The sequence below is a fragment of the Petromyzon marinus genome, chromosome 2 (assembly GCF_048934315.1).
Source record: "Petromyzon marinus isolate PM22_M1 ecotype Great Lakes invasive population chromosome 2, UKy_Petmar_22M1.pri1.0, whole genome shotgun sequence".
Lineage (NCBI taxonomy): Eukaryota > Metazoa > Chordata > Hyperoartia > Petromyzontiformes > Petromyzontidae > Petromyzon > Petromyzon marinus.
The window spans coordinates 19,100,182-19,119,109 of record NC_133668.1 but is presented as its reverse complement, the minus strand read 5'-3'; the positions used below and the strand labels follow the sequence as shown (position 1 = coordinate 19,119,109).

Below are 18,928 nucleotides of genomic sequence, written 5' to 3'. Positions count from 1 at the left end.
TTTTGCAGTGACCTCACGCACGGGTGTCGCACTGCTGCGAATATTTTTTTTGTTACCGTCCCTTTCTGTACAGAAACGTCATAATATAATAATAATAATAAGGGTTTTTCCCCTTTTTTCTGGCAACAAAACTGAAACCTTTTTTACAAGGATTCGTGTTTACTGCATTAACCACAATACCTGCAGTCAAAATGCAAACAAAAAAACATACTATGATAATATATGATGCATTGTCCTTGAAACTGATTGGTCCACACCAAGGGACGGCTTTCTTTTGAGCCTCGACCCAATTGGTGCTCGACCACATGACGCCAAAAGGCGTACGTCATAATATTTGAAGCGACTTTGCGTAATAAATAATTTAATTGAGCTCGACCTTACTCTGCTTGAGTGTAAAAATACACCCATTCATGAATGTTAATGAGGGGGGTGGACCTCGTGGAGTGACGTCACGCGGGTGGGGCCTCATGTGGAGTGACGTCACGAGCGGGAAACACATTCTTGGCTCATATTAGTATTTGATTAACTTTTTGACTAAATAAACGTCAAATTGAAAGTGAATTTGCGTAAAAATATTTATTTCCGCTCGACCTTCTGCGGGAGTGTAAAAATCCACTCGCTCATGATTATTAATGACGGGGGGGGGGCCTCTTTTGCAATGACGTCACGTACGGATGTAGCACTGTTCTGCGTATATTTATTTTTTACCGTCACTTTCTGCAAAGAAACGTCTTAATATTTGAAGCGACTTTGCGTAATAAATACATTATTTATTTCAGCTAGTAAAAAAGTAATAATCCATCCACTCATGAATAATAATGAGGGGGGTTGGCCTCACGTGGAGTGACGTCACGCGGGGGCGGTGGGCCTCATGTGGAGTGACGTCACGCCGCGGGACACAGTTTCGGGTCACCATTACATCATTACGCCGCATGCTTGGCAGTTTGTGGCCAAGGCGGCGACTGCTCTCATTGGCCAGTGGCGTCGTGACGTCACGCCTTTCCGTTGCCACGGCAGCGCGCGACGCGACCCCCAAGTCGCCCCCCCCCCCTACCCACCCACCGCTCAAGTAAACCACCGACATTCGCGTTTTGTATCGTTTTGCTTGTTAAGTTCACCTTCGTCGACGTTTAGTTTGACAGCCTGGCGCTCTTTTGTATCGATAACGCGGGGGGGAGTTACGAAGCGAGCGGCCGTCGTGAAGTTCCCGTTCGGTCACGGACGTGTGTAAAATTTTGTTGTTGTTCGTTGATTGATTGTTTAACGCCTCGCCCGTACGACATTTAACGCTTGCATTCGGAGGATCGCGAGATCAATCGCCTCAATCGTCACCACGAGGTCGATAACATAAGAATTAACCAACGGAAAATCGACTGTTTTATTCTGTTTGGTTGGACCGAGCCCCGTCGTAGGAATGTGGAATTTCCACCACTGCCTCAGGACCGCACGTGCTCGTTGTAGAAGGGAGACACTGACTTTACATTTGGAGTGTTTTACTTGCAGCATTAAATGTTTTGTTTTATTTGTGGTTAAACATTCGTCTACGGCTTGTATATTAGTGTACATTTACCTCATTAGCAAGCATTACGCTACCGATATAGAATCTATGTTTTCTGTATTCGTATATGTTTGGAGTGCTTGCCCTGCGGTGTAATGGTTAGAACACGACTTTCAACCGCAGACAGAGGTCGCCACTTTGATTTGACCTCCCGTCGCGGCAGTTTAAATATTTGGCAATCTTAACGGCTTGTCTGATTTGACATTGTGTAGTGCTATGGTCAGGTCCTATTGTCAGGTTTTAACCACACATTTTACTCCGTTTATCGGAGTGGTAACGCGTGGCAAAAACAAGGATGGACAGTGAGAATGTTACACTCCAGCCAGTGTGCACCTCCCATTTATGCAAACGCTCAAATAATCATAAGAAACTTGCCTGTTCGGGAAACTTAATTCCCACTGTGACTCGTCTTTAACAAACAGCTTGAATTATACAATTAATCTGTAGAGACTGCAGGATCACTTTCTCTAATCTGGGCCAGTGCTCGCCTGTATATTTGGAGTTTGATTGTTCTCCCCGTGGTCACGTGTATTTTTCTCCAGGTCCTCCGGGTTTTCCCTCCACTTTAGAAACATGCGTTTGGGGTATTTGGCTGCGATAAATGTCCACGTGATAAGCCACTTCGTTGAGCTATGAGTTGTGGCCAAGATGCTTCTGGAAAAAAAAAATCTATATTGCTAAGTGGGCCTTACCTGATGAAAAAAAAGTGACGTTTAAAAAATTTAATAGTTTAGTTTTCATCGGGAGAATATAGCACACGGATACGAGACGTGTGAATAGACGTGTGAATTTATTGCAGTGGTTATCATTCTTTTGCATATCGTGTACCCCCTTCCCAGCCACTAGTGGCTGCTACATTCACAGAAAATAATGTTTGATTTGAATTGGGGGCCGTCCATGAATGACGTCACGCGATTTTGGACGATTTTTGACCCCCGCCCCACGTCACACGGCGTCACAAAAAGCCAGACCCCCCCTCAAATATGACGTCACAAAGCTCTGCCCCCCAAAACACTTTAAACTATTGCCAATTGTAGTGTGTATTTAATGTGGCGCTGCACTCTGATGTTGTAGGAGAAAACATTAAAAGGTCTATTTAATTAAGTAGAACGTTTCTAGATTTGAAGCTTTCGTGACTGCAAGGATCCATACTCTTTGGTTCTATTCGGTAAATTCACGTAAAAGTATAAAACAACAAAAAATAAAAAAAATCACGAAAAAATTCACGACGTTTTCGGCCACAACACAAGTGGCCAAGTGGCCAAGTGGCCACTTGTGTTGTGGCCACTTGTGTTGTGGCTGAAACGTCGTGAATTTTTTTTATTTTTTGTTGTTTTATACTTTTACGTGACTTTACCGAATAGAACCAAAGAGTAAGTAGAACGTGTTGTCTATTTACTTAAAGTTGCGCATTTTGATGTGACGTCACATTTCTGAAACCCCCCCCCCCTCATCGTCACACATCGTCACAAATGTCTGACCCCCCCCCCCCCAGGTGTGTGACGTCATTTATGAACGGCCCCTTGTACACTTAATTGTTAAAAGTTATCAAATCACCAGGCTATTTAATTGTTATTCCTCTCCGAATTACAACCTCAATAAAATGAGGAAGTTTTTGAAATGTATATAAATAACGTTTGTGTTTAAAGTTATTTTGTTTTATTGATGACAGGTTTCCTACCCAAGCCAGTTTGCCCAACCTTCTCATTTGATGTGTGATACAAAAAAGTGCTGTGACAGATCTTTATAATTATCGGTCAAGATGATAAGTATGCAAAGTATGTCCCAGCATGCATCAAAGTGGGACTATTACATCATATAAGGCACACGACCCTTGTTCCTTCTGTCTTGTATTCAGATGCTGGCTCACTGTCAGCCCTGCCCAACCCCTGCCCCGTCAATGCATCACCAATTAAATGAAAAGGTATGACATTTCAATATTACCTCAGCTGTATAATTATCATTATTACAATGTACAGTTCAAATGTTTTTTTTATCATAAAAAGTATTAACTATATGTACAGTGAGGGAAAAAAGTATTTGATCCCCTGCTGATTTTGTACGTTTGCCCACTGACAAAGAAATGATCAGTCTATAATTTTAATGGTAGGTTTATTTGAACAGTGAGAGACAGAATAACAACAAAATTCAGAAAAACGCATGTCAAAAATGTTATAAATTGATTTGCATTTTAATGAGGGAAATAAGTATTTGACCCCCTCTCAATCGGAAAGATTTCTGGCTCCCAGGTGCCTTTTATACAGGTAACGAGCTGAGATTAGGAGCACACACTTAAAGGGAGTGCTCCTAATCTCAGCTTGTTACCTGTATAAAAGACACCTGTCCACAGAAGCAATCAATCAGATTCCAAACTCTCCACCATGGCCAAGACCAAAGAGCTCTCCAAGGATGTCAGGGACAAGATTGTAGACCTACACAAGGCTGGAATGGGCTACAAGACCATTGCCTAGCAGCTTGGTGAGAAGGTGACAACAGTTGGTGCGATTATTCGCAAATGGAAGAAACACAAAAGAACTGTCAATCTCCCTCGGCCTGGGGCTCCATGCAAGATCTAACCTCGTGGAGTTGCAATGATCATGAGAATGGTGAGGAATCAGCCCAGAACTACATGGGAGGATCTTGTCAATGAGCTCAAGGCAGCTGGGACCATAGTCACCAAGAAAAAATTGGTAACACACTACGCCGTGAAGGACTGAAATTCTGCAGCGCCCGCAAGGTCCCCCTGCTCAAGAAAGCACATATACATACCCGTTTGAAGTTTGACAATGAACATCTGAATGATTCAGAGGACAACTGGGTGAAAGTGTTGTGGTCAGATGAGACCAAAATGGAGCTCTTTGGCATCAACTCAACTCGCCGTGTTTGGAGGAGGAGGAATGCTGCCTATGACTCCAAGAACACCATCCCCACCGTCAAACATGGAGGTGGAAACATTATGCTTTGGGGGTGTTTTTTCTGCTAAGGGGACAGGACAACTTCACCACATCAAAGGGACGATGGACGGGGCCATGTACTGTCAAATCTTTGGTGAGAACCTCCTTCCCTCAGCCAGGGCATTGAAAATGGGTTGTGGATGGGTATTCCAGCATGACAATGACCCAAAACACATGGCCAAGGCAACAAAGGAGTGGCTCAAGAAGAAGCACATTAAGGTCCTGGAGTGGCCTAGCCAGTCTCCCGACCTTAATCCCACAGAAAATCTGTGGAGGGAGCTGAAGGTTCGAGTTGCCAAACGTCAGCCTCGAAACCTTAATGACTTGGAGAAGATCTGCAAAGAGGAGTGGGACAAAATCCCTCCTGAGATGTGTGCAAACCTGGTGGCCAACTACAAGAAACGTCTGACCTCTGTGATTGCCAACAAGGGTTTTGCCACCAAGTACTAAGTCATGTTTTGCAGAGGGGTCAAATACTTATATCCCTCATTAAAATGCAAATCAATTTATAATATTTTTGACATGCGTTTTTCTGAATTTTGTTGTTATTCTGTCTCTAACTGTTCAAATATACCTACCATTAAAATTATAGACTGATAATTTCTTTGTCAGTGGGCAAACGTACAAAATCAGCAGGGGATCAAATACTTTTTTCCCTCACTGTAACTATTAACATTGCAAATTAACAAGGGCTAATGATTACAAACATGCGTGGCTTCTGCGATGCTTTATAATACGCGTTGGTCCTTGTGGGTATTTAATTAGCGATAATAACCTGAGTTATAAGACACAATGAGATTGAGGCCGCCATAACGCATTGGTTTTGGACAGGAAGATAGTCGTATATAAATAAAGAGAGATCGGTTTCTTCTCTTTGCTCATATTACTTGGTATTGTAACTGACATCTGTTTCTCCAGCCTCATATACAATAATATAAATGAAATGCATGAAAAGCCATCTATTACCCTTAAAGTAGTTCCCTTTGTTCTTGTCCACTTTGCATGATAGGCCTGTGATAAACTATATAAACCATTATCTTCGATATATCTACCCCTGATGAAGATCTTACGTTTTGGTGCAGTATAGACTCGAGGTGAACTGGTTGAGTTTTAATTGCATTATCCCAGTTCACTGCCGTAGGGTGCCACTGTTCTCAGCATGCTTTGATTTATTAAAGGCTAGCGGGAAGTACCCGGCGTTGCCCAGGTCAAAAAAATATTTTTAAAAATACTCTTCAAAATCTAACAGCAGTGCGTACTGACTGTGGTGGTACCTGCTATGATTACAGCAGTGTATACCGACTGTGGTGGTACCTGCTATCACTACAGTAGTACATGCTGACTCTATAGCAGTATGTATCGACTCTATAGCACAACGTACTCACCTGACAGAGTGGCGTGGTGAGGCCTAGTCCTGTGCAGAGCCTCTGGCCTCGCCTAGATTGTCCAGCCGGCCGAGGTGGCACCTTGGCAGGCTGGGGCTGGGCTGCTACCCCTGACCCCCCCTCCCCAGCCACGATCTCCCCGGCCGCTCTGCAGTAATATCTACGGCCTATAGTGGTAGCATGTACCGACTGTATAGTAGTAACTGCACGCATTGGGGTGGGGGGGACATCACACAGTGAAAAATTAACCTCGGCGTTTAGTGTATTTTTTTTGCATTTTTAACGCGAAAGAAAATGTCCCCCTCACTCCCACCGAAGGCGTGCGACTTGGCATGGGCCGTCCCCCCCACCAAAGGCGTGTCAGTTGGTATGGTCGTACACGCGTAGTAAATAAAAAATAAAGGGAAAGCACACAAAAAAATCGCACTTAATCGCTAATTAAACTAATTTAAAGTTGACAGATGTGAAAAAGGAATAGCGCTTGCTCCTGGTGGGGCTTACGGCGTGATACCTGGCTATTTTTATTTAACGTAAACCCCACCATTGGAGAGCCAAATCCTTCGCAAGCACGCGAACACACAAACCAACCCATACACAAACATTTTTTTACTTATATATATAGATTAAATTAAAATTCATATCGCCTACTCAGAGTTGCTTTGTTGTTACATCTCTGCCCTCACTATCAATCTTTTTCTACTATCCACCTTCACCTTATATTATCACAACACCCAAACACCACCTCCACTTTAATCACCCACCCACAAACACCTTCATTGCTTTTTCTCTACCAACCACCACCCACTCACTATACACTTCCTGTCATACACCACCACCTCACTCTCCCCACCATTCACCTTTATATTTTCCCAACCACATTCATCACTCCCCACCATCACCACCACAATATCTGCATTACTCATTAAAAAAAATCTGACATACCTTCTGAATGCTGATACACTCAGCATCCCAAGGCACACACGTCCGTGGCAAATGTGGGCAAGGCAGGGAGAAAGGCACAGAACCATGGGCAAAGGGTGCTGGCCTGCGGCATTGAGACTGTGGCAGAAGTGCTCTGGACAGGCTGGCAACCTGGGCGAGAGAACACCAAGAAGATCTTCCTGAAAAATGTGCTGCCAAGGGCAGTGAAGCTGACCTACAGGTGTGGAACTCAATAACTGCTCCACCACACGATTTCATTGACTTAAAATTGCCACTTTTAATAGGTGCAACAAGATGTATTGACAGTTATATTATATGGTTCTTTCGGTAAAGTCATGTAGATAGAAAAAAATATAATAGCAATAAAATAATGAAAAATAAAGTGAATAAAAATATCACGACGTTTCGATAACAACACAAGCGGTCGTCATCAGGAACAGGGAGGTTAGCCTCTGAGGGCAAGCTGTTTATAAAGGTTTAGAGATGGGCGGGGCAGCTAATTTATAAAGGTTTAGAGATGGGCGGGGCAGCTAATTAGTTGCCCCGCCCATCTCTAAACCTTTATAAACAGCTCTTTGAATGGTGTCGACCTGCTGCCGGTGTCGGAGCCTCCTACATTAACATTAGCTGCCCCGCCATCTCTAAACCTTTATAAACAGCTTTCCATCAGAGGCTAACTTCCCTGTTCCTGATGACGACCGCTTGTGTTGCGATCGAAACGTCGTGATATTTTTATTCACTTTTTTATTATTTTATCGTTATAATTTGTTTCTATCTACGTGACTTTACCGAAAGAACCATTGAATATGAATTCCAGCAGTCACGAAAGTTTTAAGTCGTAATTTTTTGACAAGTCAACTGCATGCTTTTTGATACAATAATTTGTGTTGTATAAGTTCAGTTAACGAACATTCCGAAGATAACTTTGTTCGAATGAGATCCAATGCATCAGTTCTTCTCATTTCTGGAGTAAAAGCTGGCATACAGACAGACACTTTATGAACTCACTTATAGTACAAGTAAATTTAACCTGAATAAATGTGGGAAGTTATTTATTTCCGTGCAGAAACTGAATTCCATTGTGATGGGCATCATGCAGAAAAAAAACCCTTGTCTTTTTCATTATACTCATTGCAGGGTTCCTAGCAGCCTGGTGTTCAGCACACTCTACCCGCAGCCCATAATCCTCAACTCTGGCACCAGCTACACTCTCCCCATCATATTCAGGCCACTGGAAAAGGTGATGCTAGGGGTGTTGCTGAACAAATATGAATGGACAAGCTTCCGATGTTAAACCATTACACATTCCTGAGTCATGTTATACTGTAGACTATCATATAATAATTCAATAGAATTTTGCCACCCTCAGAAGGAATGGAGAGCTTTTAAGGGCCTTCATTCCACAGGCCATCTAGAGGATATCTCGTAATCCTGTTGTTGGGCTTTTCATGCTCATTTATCTGCGTGGTCCACCAACTTGACCTCCACTGCAGTCTACTATTAATAGGGGTGTACCAATTCTTCCCCTAGCAATTTGACGAATTTCCATGATTTAATCCAAGAATAAATATTAACAATGAAAATATTACGTGAAACATAGTCATTGAAAATATATCTATATCAGCAATATTCATATTCGTGGATTATAATTTTCATATTTCAAATAATGTAATTGCAATTTAGGTCTACCTTTGAATGTGTGTACATCTTCTCTTTTCCACATCTCGACTGTCTTAAGTGTCTTCCTGCTCAAATATGCATTAGATGGTACTCATCTCTGTTGGCAGGCCTCAGCCAATGGTGTAAATTCCACATGCATATGCCCAGGGGCGGAGCCAGGATTTCAGGCCGGGGTGACATTCAACAAATTTTAATTTCAAGAATGATTATAAAGTCAGGCTGTTGAACTATACGCCATCGATTGGTGACACACTCTGACAATGCAGTTGCACGGAGTCCGCCAGACCGAGTGTCGTACACTTATACGCAGAATGTCACCCCTGTCACCCCCCTGGCTCCGCCCCTGCATATGCCAGTGGCCAATATATTCATTTGACAACCACTATAGTCTCATCACAAAGCGGTAGATATTTTATCAACCCTTGAGGAATAAATTACCCAGTTGAACCATGACAGATATTTGAACTCGTAACTTTGCAATCTTGAAACATTTGCTCCTTGACTTCCTATGAACTATTGAATGAAAGCACATTAGCCATGAATAGCGGTGATACAATGCATATATGCTCCATGGTGTGTGCACAGAGAGAATATGAAGAGCGGTTGGAGTTTGAGTCAGTCGAAGGCAGATTCTGTGTGGTCCTGCGAGCCACGTTGCCTACACACAAGCTCCACCTGCCTGGATCCCTGACCTTTGGCCACTGTGCCACCTTTCACAATCAAGAGGTCCATTTTGACATGCACAACAGAAGGTACCATTGTATGGCTTTGTAGAGAACATTTATACCTTTTTAATAGTTTTATACTTGCACATACATTCCTCAATCTTCATCATCATCTCCCTTATCATCATTATGGGCATCATGATTGTCTTCTTTATGGTATGTGTACAGCATAATTCGGCACTCTTATGATGGCCCAATTCTTTTTTTAACTTTAGTTTGACCTCTTGCCATGACATACATTTTCACGATTTTAGTATCAAACAAATTCCTATTTTGTTCTGGTTATAATGAGAGCACATTTCTTCAATATACTACCATTTAGGTAAGATTATTAGTTTGCATTGAATGGTAACATTGGATAAAATTCAATTGTTGGGGGAACACATTATTATTGTGTGTATATTCTTGGTTGTGTTTCCCTCATCTACCTTATCGGACTCACTATCAGTATTATTAACACGTGCATAAATCACATGCAGTGGACTCTGTCATCTACCACCAGCGAGCTGGAGACTTCGTTTGGCTGGGAGGTGCCACCTCCATTCTCCATGGAGCCTGCACAGGGTGTGCTTTCTCCCAATGCATCCCTCCGCATCACAGCCTCCGTTCATGCCACCGAGGCTGGGCCCTACTACGCCATGGCCACATGCCGCTATGGAGAGGCCCTCTCATCCAGCAGCGTCGTGGAGCTACAGGCTATTGGTGAGGGCTATCATCAAAAGTTGAATACTCAGGCCAGTGTATGTAATTCTACAGCCATTCAGCTCGTTTATATGTTGCAGTCAAATCTCAATCTACTTTCTTCAAGAGATCAGAAAAAATAACATTGGATACAGGACATTTTTGTATCAGGAAATTCTATTTCCTTCCATAATAACAATAATGTATTTCATTCTGCCTGTTTCTCCTACTCGGTTCCTCTATCTGCCTCTCTGACACTGCCCCTCATACTCCATAAGTCTTCGATCCCAAGTTTTTTCATATTTCATTTCCTACATCTCCATGCTATATGTCTCTGATTTTCTGACTGTGCATCGCTGTGCCCCTTAAAAACATCAGCACGAGGAAGACAAAGTTGGCTGGGTGTGGTTCTCACCACAATACACTGTTATACAGGCATTAATAGGTGCCCGCTGACCGAACACATATTAATGTATGTCAATAATAGCATTCCCAGATTCCACATTTTGTTTCCAGTCCCCTGAAGAACACTAGATTGAGTTTCACTATATTTGTTTGAATTTTATGGACGTTATGCAAATGTTTTCACGTGAATATGTAAGTGTGCATGCATGTGTCTGTGTGTTGTGTATACGCAGCTCAATACCCACGCCTGGTAGTTAGTGCCGGAGATACAGACACACAGCACCGCCAATATGACTCACAACAAGTGCTGAATTTTGGCAATGTGGAAGCAGGTGCCATCTCTGAAAAGTGGCTCCACATCCAGAATCTCTCCTCAGTAAGTGACAGTAACTTAAGTTGCATGGTTATCTTGAGACAGATGTTAATAGGCGTAATAAAATGCATATACTATGCATATAAAAGTAAAAATTAAAACTGCACTCTATATAAGCAAGCACACACGCCTATATTGGTGTGGCTTTTGCCTACAATAAACTAAGTGTGTTGCCGTAGAAGATATAACATGAGATGTACTTGTGAAAGTTTTTCCTCACCCTAAAATTTGGCAGTACAGTCATAACTGAGGTATCAGCCATATTGAGCAGAGAGTTCTTCTCTGCATCTCTGAGTGACCTTCCATCTCCCTCCACCTATACAAGTGGACGTGTAGGCTGGCTTGCCCATGCTCTTTTTTTGTTCATCCTAAAAGAACAGAGCCCGCAAATGTGACCACCATTGTGCCTGATAGTTGTCCTGCAGGGGCCCTGCTCCTACTAATTTAGCAGAGTGGCAGTGCAACAGGAATGGGGTTCTTTTAGGTATATTAATTAATTATGACTTGGGCTCTGCCAGGCCATACATGTCAAGTATTCAAACCACAGTGCCATGCAGATGGAAACAGTATTAATAGACTATACACTAGATTCTACCCTAAATATTCCCCACACCCCCTGTTCTTATTATCTCCCCTCCATCCTTACCTCAATTGAAAGGTGAAGGCATCATTCCAGGTTGAGATTACCACTCCGAACCCACAAAGGAGAAACCTGTTTGGTTGCCGAATTCAGCAGGGATGGGTCAATCCCCAGGGCTCGGCACGTGTGCCCGTGCGGTTCAGCCCAGTCACGGTTGGTTGCTGCACCACCCAATACCTTCACGTGGTCATGGCTGGCAACTTGCCCAAGTGCATTGTCAAGCTCACAGGAAGCTGCCAAGGTGAGAGGTGGCTTTTTGGGGGTTTACATATTTAAACTTAATTTTAAATTTGTGGGAGTTTTCCTTCTATGTATGCATGGACTTTCTGTCGGTACTCCAGTCTTCTCCGACGTTGCGAAACACTTCTTAAAAAGGAATTGACCAAATGTTATTAGCAAGACATTCTTAGACGAATAGAGGACATCTGTTCATTTAGTTTTGCCCTACATTTCAGGCCCAAGTGTCACAATGAGCGAAACACTGCTGGTGTTCGACCGCTTGCTTGTTGGCGAGGTGGGCGTGCGAACGCTGGAACTTCGCAATTCTTCGGCTGTGCCTGCCATCTTCCAGTTTGCACTGGACACGGAGAGCAGTGTTTTTGGCTTGGAGCGAGTTTGTGGCGAGCTGCCACCTCATGCCACTGTGCAGCTTCGTGTCACATTCACACCCCAGCAACCCATCAACTACTATCGGCGTGTGGCCTGTCTAGTGCACCAGCAGGTATGTGTGTCTGTGTGCTCCTCTTGCAGGCAAGGCTACATTGTTTGGGTTATGTATCTACTCATATGTGTAGGTATTCTCCAAGTCCCTATTATATGAAAAACACTCCTTAAGAATGAATTGGCTGCTGCTATGAAACACTTGGAATTCTGATTTAAAGGACAAACAGACATTGTTTTATAAAATTATTCGATGTTGCTGCACAATCAACAAAACAACAACACATTTGTTATATATAAAATAGGCAACGTTTCGGGCAATGACCCTTCTTCATAGCACATGCAAACAAAGTTTTTTTCCCCACAAAGTAGTGAACATTTTATCAATCCCAGTGAGCTAAGAGGCTAAAAAATTCAACCTAGATTTTGGACTCGTGATCTTCCAATCGTACATTGAGCGCTCTGAACGCAATGCCACCCAAGTTGGCACCACGGCATTATGACGTCGACTGTGATTGTCTTGGTGCCCATTTGTGGCCAGGCTCCTGTGCACGTGGAGCTGTTAGGAGCAGGCAGCACGGTGGAGACGACTCCGGCGGTGCTGCATGGGGAACATGTGCAGCGATGTCACACCAATGCGCGGCGTGGCCTGACCCTGCAGTCACCGGCTACCCTTCTCTCCATGCTGCACAACAAGAAGCTCTGCCTGGACCCCACTGATGGGTCGCTTATCCCTTGCCAGGTGCTGATTATTGATATCCACTCTTTCAGGGATCCTGGTAGCTACGCTGCTTTGGAGGCTCTGAGGTTGCTCTAGGTGAAGACAGCACAGGCAGCACAGTCGATAGGCTCCCCTTATGGGGCCAGCCTGTTGTCTTGTTTTTGACCTCTTTCTCATCCCTGACCAACTGCCCTGGGCCCCAACTTTGGCTGGAAAGGTCTGCATTTACAGTATTTATGTAAAACATTGCAGTCTAGGCATATCTTATGTTTAAGTTATGGGAAGTAAGGGGAGTTCCTGATGTGGCTTTCCTGTGGAAAATCTGTCTCCCACATCATTGTTTCATTACATTTATTGCATCTTATCTATCGGTAATGTGTCAGAGTATGGCTAGGTATGTTGGCATAAATTATTCAGGGCTCATAATACAACCTATTTTGTACCTTTAAAATTACACACGAATCCAGTTTTTTTTATTCAACAATTCCACACCATAACTCTTCAAATGTAACTTGATCAGTACTTGATCAATTAAGCAATATTGAAAAAAAACGTGTAACATATCTGCAGGAAAGTGGAATTTTTTTTCTTAAGCATCATAATCGTGACACATTATCACTGTTTATTTACTGCAGGAAGAGGTGGAGTTGCAGGAACCAACTACAGTCGCACCCAGCAATGCTGTTTTTGAACACCGGGTTGATGTACGATCCGAATTGTGCTGGGACGAGGCACTTCCTCCCACTCATGTCAGCCTCAGTGCTAGCATGCTGGACTTCAGCGCTTTTGTGCGTGATGGCGAGAAGGCTGCGGCTGTTGCCCTGTCCCTGCGAAACCACACGCACGGCGCTGTCTGCGTGGTGTGGACAGCCTCAGCTGGTGGGGAGTTCCACGTGGAGCCAGCTGAATGTGAAGTGCCACCCCTCAAGACGATAGCGCTCAGAGTCACATTCCGCCCTCGACGCAGGAACACGCTGCACTATGCTGAGCTGGAAGCCTGCGCTTTCTACAAGGTTGGTGCCGTGATGCGAAATTTTGCCAAACTCATAAATTTGGAATTGTGTTGCACTAGAGCACGATTTTTCGACTCTAGCCAAGCTAAATGTTTGTTAGACTTATGGCCAGATAATCAAGTAATTTTCATTCCTAAATTCACCATATGGTCTTCTCAATATCCATTGTCTAGATTATTTAAGTAAAAGGTATTAAATATATTCCTGTATGTAAGTTTCACTTCTTTCGCACCATACGTAGCCAACTGCGCTAATTGATTGGCTTTGTAGGAATACATGAAGTGATCACTATAAAATATAGTGTTTTTGTAGATTCATGCCCTTTGCCTTGTCCATCCCTGGGGCTCCTATATCTACGTTATTCTTACTCAATGCTTACTGAGACCTTGCACTCAGTGGAGGTCCAATGTTGTTTTAGAGCATGAAAGACTTTCGCCTGGTGGAGGAGCCTACAATGTGCCTACCTTGGTGCCTGACCCTGGCTGTGAGCACACACACGTTTCAGCCAGGACAGCAGCCCTTCCCGCCCACCTGCAACTTGTCCACTGCCCATGTAGTAAGAGCAACTGCAGCCATGCACACTTCAAGTTTTGCAAGATTTCTCTCACGTTGGTGTGGATATTTGCATCTTTCGTAGGCATCATTTCATACATTAAAATACGTCATTATGCTCATAATACATGGATGGAACCCTTCATGTAAAGACCTTGTTATACCATGCAGCTTGATGCAGCAATGACTGCATACAACACGATGCATGTTACATCACTTCTTAATCTTCACGATGCTGCTTTGTGTGACAGGTATATGGGACTGGTGTATGCAGTGTGCTGCATGGGTTAAATCAAGAGCAATCTGTAGAGTAAAGGTCCATGATATTTGGTCACATCATCATCAGTAGGATACAGTTATTTCTGCACAATGCTCACCCTATCATGTTTGCTTAATATATAAATACGTAATATTATAACTTGTTATTATTCAAGTGTGTACATACAGCACGTAAAAAAAGAAAGTATACATGATTAAAACATTACATATTAGTTATTTAGCATGCTTAACGTACTTAAAGAATAATTGAAGCATGTGAGGCTTGTTCACTGAAATGCATTAAATCGCAGCGGGAATAAGGAATTGTTCCATGTCCATAGTTTTTTATTGGACTGTATGACTGTTCATTACATTTCTTCATTACATAACAGTGACTGTCTTGATCACTCTTGATTTCGTAACTTGTCACCTACCACCACTGCCAGTCCTACACAAACCCTTAACCTTTTCTTTTTTGTTGAAAGGAATTCCCAGCAGTGACGGCTGGAAAAAGTACCCACACCACTGCTGTGCTTACAAACACGGGGGACACACCAATGTTCTTCAGCCTACCGGTGGGTGCCTGCCCAGCTAGTGGGAAACCAAACCCTGGCACCTCAACCCTGGGGCAGCCCAGTCTGGCCCAGGGAAAAGGGGAAAGCAGGTCTCAGGAGCGACTTAATGGTGCCATCGGATCCAGAGGACCTGAGGGGGTGGGACTGGTGGTGAGACCCAGTCAGGGGTTGGTGCCCCCTGGAGGGAAGCAGGTGGTTTTGCTTCGGGCCTCCTCCAGCGCTCCGGGACTCTATTGCCAAGTGTTGCCTATTCTTCTCAATTACTGTGGTCAATATACAAAGGTGAGTCACGGCGCTTTTACTCCCCTCACCCCCCCGTCTCTCCAAAGCACCCTGCTCCATCCCAATATGTGTGACGATAGTGCTTTGTGTTTCTTAATTACCTAAAAAATTATCACCCAAGCTAGTCCTTATTTTAACACTTCTCCAAACCCGCATACATAAAAAATATATATAAAAATATATATTTTAATATTACAGACATTGTCACCCTGAATCTGTGAACCTCATGTCAAATTATCCAGCCAATAAAAGTGCTGTTGTGTATGTAACTGTTTCAATGTGATTTTACATATTGTTATTTTTGAGACGCAGCCCTAAATGTAATTTAACTTTTTCCACTATTGTAGCTCATTTTAAATAGAGCAATATGGACAAAAACATTAGTATGAGCAACTAAATGACAAACAAGTTGCATTGTTTAACTTAGAGCGGTCATTATGCTCCATTACACCATAATAGTGACATCACTGTGACTTTATTGCCATACATTTTAATTTATCGTTAAAATAATGTTAATAGGGCCCTGTGACAGGCTGTCTGAATGGAATTGAGATGGGGTTTTTTTCTTATAAACAAAGCTTCAAGCTGATGTTAGACCCTCATGTACACACAACCTAAGCGTGGACCGACAGGATAAGAGCTATTTGTTTTTGGGTTGTATCATTCTTTCAGGCTGACATCTAATGAGCATATGTATATTTGTCATAATTTCAGAATATGGAGGTGTCGTGGCTGGTGGACCGGCCACAAGTGCAGCTTGAAGGCAACGGGAGGCTGTTTTTTAAGCCTACATGTATAGGGACCATGTCACAGCGCTCACATACCATTCACAACTGCTGCCAGCTGCCCCTGTGCTTTCAGTGGAACGTTACAGGCAGTGGCACATTGAGTGTCTCACCTGCACATGGCATCATTCAGCCAAATGAGAGTGTGGTGAGTGATGTGTGTGTGTGTGTTTCCTGTACATATGAGCCATCTGGCTCATTTGAATGACTCGTATAGCTGGGTGTGTTGCACACCTGTAATTAGTACTTTAAACGCAAGGGTTTGTGGATCATGTAGATGTGTTAAACTCCCAATCCTTCTGGGCTGTGAGATGAGCAAAAAATTGTGTTATCCCCTCAAAACATGGGTTTGCTCCAGGTACTCTATTTTCCCCCACGTAATAATAACATTTCTTAAAGTGGAATTTACCAAACATCTGAATGCAGGCCCCTGTTGAAAAAGTCTCAGACCGTGGAAATATGTAATTACAATTATGTAAATGTAATGCACTGCATTACATTTACATCATTGTTATTTCAGGAATATATAGTGTTGGTCAACATTTAACCAACGTCCCTTTTATAAAGCAGGAAGGCCAATTACCAAAAGTCACCTATATTTTTCTGTTATACATGAGCACCAAGTCTTCAGCTGAGTCGATCAAATAAATTCCACTTTGTGAAAAGTCAACAGTGGCCATGCTATGAATATCTTGGAACCCTTTGTGGGAATGTGGAATTTCTACAACAGATGAAGAAGATGAAAACCGCCGCTGTTTCCATTGAGCAAGGAGACGTTTTAATGTTTGACTCATGATCAGATATGTTTATTTCATCAGAAGAGGCCTAGAAAACTATATGACTACTTTTTATATTATATTTTTTTACGGACATGCTTCTACAGTCGCAGGTGTGGAGTTTTTCCCCACTGGAGGACAAAAAGTATGTTTTGAAACCCAGTCTCCTTGTATGGCTGGCATCAAGTCAGCACGGGGGGCAGCTAGACCCAGTGCAGAGCCATCAGCAGGGAGACAAGGAGGAAACGTCGAGCAGCAAAACCCGCCTATCCCTGCGTGTCATTGGCGAGGGAGCCATTGGCAACATCAGGGTGAGAACACCAACTTGACGCCCATTTGCCTTGTACATATCCACCCACGCGGTGCTGTAGCAGTCAGAGTTCAAATGCCAGTTAGAGGCCAACTCAGCCCTTCTTCATTCCTCTGGAGTCAAAACATTTAGTTCATCTTGCTATTAGGTCAATAATAGAGACAGTGGCGTTTGTCATTGAAATTTACACCACTGGCATTCTCCTTTGAGCAGTGAGACCCCATGCCAGTAACTTGTTCCCCATACACATTTACAGCTGGGTGGGGCTGGGTCAAAGCACTCCAGCTCCAGATCAGCTTTTTAGCTGAAGTTCCAGTAAGGGGTCAATTCAGCCTATCATTTCCCAGTGTTCGATAAAATAACTACAATTTAGTGGAGAGTCAACAGTGATTAATAGAAACACTGACCTATTTAAATATATAAAAAACAAATCTCCACTGGATTTGGGCTATCATTGGAAATTATAATTTAAACAAAAGAGACACTTTGACGTGAATTGAGACTTCAGTACAGTGTTGTGATGTCTTCTCTAGGCTATGGAGAGTGACGTGAACCTCGGTGTGGTAGTGGTTGGCACGGCTGCCTTGGGGCACCTGACGCTGGTCAATGATAGCAACTGTGACCTCAGTTTCACCCTGAGCGTGGAGCAGCACCAGCTGCAGGCATGTAATCCTGACAAGGTCATGATGACACACACTGGTAAGGCATGTTAATAAGTAAGAATTAACAGTGAATGCAACATTTGAAATGTTTTTTTTTAACATTAACATACAGTACTTAAATGGGAAGGTTTTCCAGTGGAACAGTTCCTGACACAAATGGAAGATCATGAGTTAAAATATCATTACCCCTCCGATGTCATTAATATTAGCACTACTTTGTTAAAATAATGGATCTATGAATAGGCTGGTCCTGCCATACGAATGTGATTATTTTTTTTTACCACTGACTCGTGACCAGTAAAGGAGATTATCCACACCCAAGGCTTACCTAAGAATACCATATTTAGTCTCAAGACTGTCTTTCAGTAAGGTCCTACATGAGCTTTTTGGCTATATTCTTTGGTTCTTTCGGTAAAGTCACGTAGATAGAAACATAATAATAAAAAAGAAAGTGAATGAAAATTAAAAAACAAAAATAAAACAATAATGTAGACTGTAGCCTGGTTCTTAATCTGAGTGAGTGTACGGGCAAACTATAATGTGGACTGTAGCCTGGTTATTAAGTTTGGTGAGTGTACTGGCAGTCTATAATGTAGACTGTAGCCTGGTTCTTAACCTCGGTGAGCGTACTGGCAGTCTATAATGTAGACTGTAGCCTGGTTCTTAACCTTGGTGAGTGTACTGGTAGTCTATAATGTAGACTGTAGCCTGGTTCTTAACCTGAGTGAGCGCACTGGCAGTCTATAATGTAAACTTATTCTGGTTCTTTCAGGAATAAAAATAAAAACCACGACGTTTCGATCGCAACACAAGCGGTCGTCACCAGGAAAAGGGGGGTTAACCTCGAAAGGCAAACTGTTTATAAAGGTTTAGAGATGGTCCTTGGAGAAAACATGCATACAAGGGGACAACAAATCAATATCCATACAGATAGAGCAGCAATCGACTTGTTCTGCCATTTACTGTCCACCTCATAACTCTACAAGTGCGG

General features: G+C 42.9%; 1 protein-coding gene across 5 annotated transcripts in view; it reads left to right on the top strand.

Annotated features, from left to right (window-relative positions):
• The first annotated feature begins 856 nt into the window (after positions 1–856).
• Positions 857–18,928, top strand: part of CFAP65 (cilia and flagella associated protein 65) — a 37,738-nt gene continuing 19,666 nt past the window's right edge. For 3 of the 5 annotated variants that reach the window (XM_076071122.1, XM_076071127.1, XM_076071116.1), the window contains exons 1-16: positions 857–1,069; positions 3,417–3,482; positions 6,863–7,059; positions 7,977–8,079; positions 9,105–9,271; positions 9,747–9,946; positions 10,564–10,706; positions 11,362–11,584; positions 11,799–12,064; positions 12,545–12,745; positions 13,360–13,737; positions 14,156–14,293; positions 15,033–15,404; positions 16,119–16,337; positions 17,073–17,276; positions 17,809–17,974. In XM_076071122.1, coding sequence (XP_075927237.1) covers positions 872–1,069; positions 3,417–3,482; positions 6,863–7,059; positions 7,977–8,079; positions 9,105–9,271; positions 9,747–9,946; positions 10,564–10,706; positions 11,362–11,584; positions 11,799–12,064; positions 12,545–12,745; positions 13,360–13,737; positions 14,156–14,293; positions 15,033–15,404; positions 16,119–16,337; positions 17,073–17,276; positions 17,809–17,974 — 3,241 coding nt within the window. In that variant the 5' untranslated portion in view covers positions 857–871. Of the gene's footprint in view, positions 1,339–3,416; positions 3,483–6,862; positions 7,060–7,976; positions 8,080–9,104; positions 9,272–9,746; positions 9,947–10,563; positions 10,707–11,361; positions 11,585–11,798; positions 12,065–12,544; positions 12,746–13,359; positions 13,738–14,155; positions 14,294–15,032; positions 15,405–16,118; positions 16,338–17,072; positions 17,277–17,808; positions 17,975–18,928 lie in introns of all 5 variants that reach the window. The other 2 variants (XM_032959996.2, XM_032960005.2) reach the window with 2 other exon arrangements.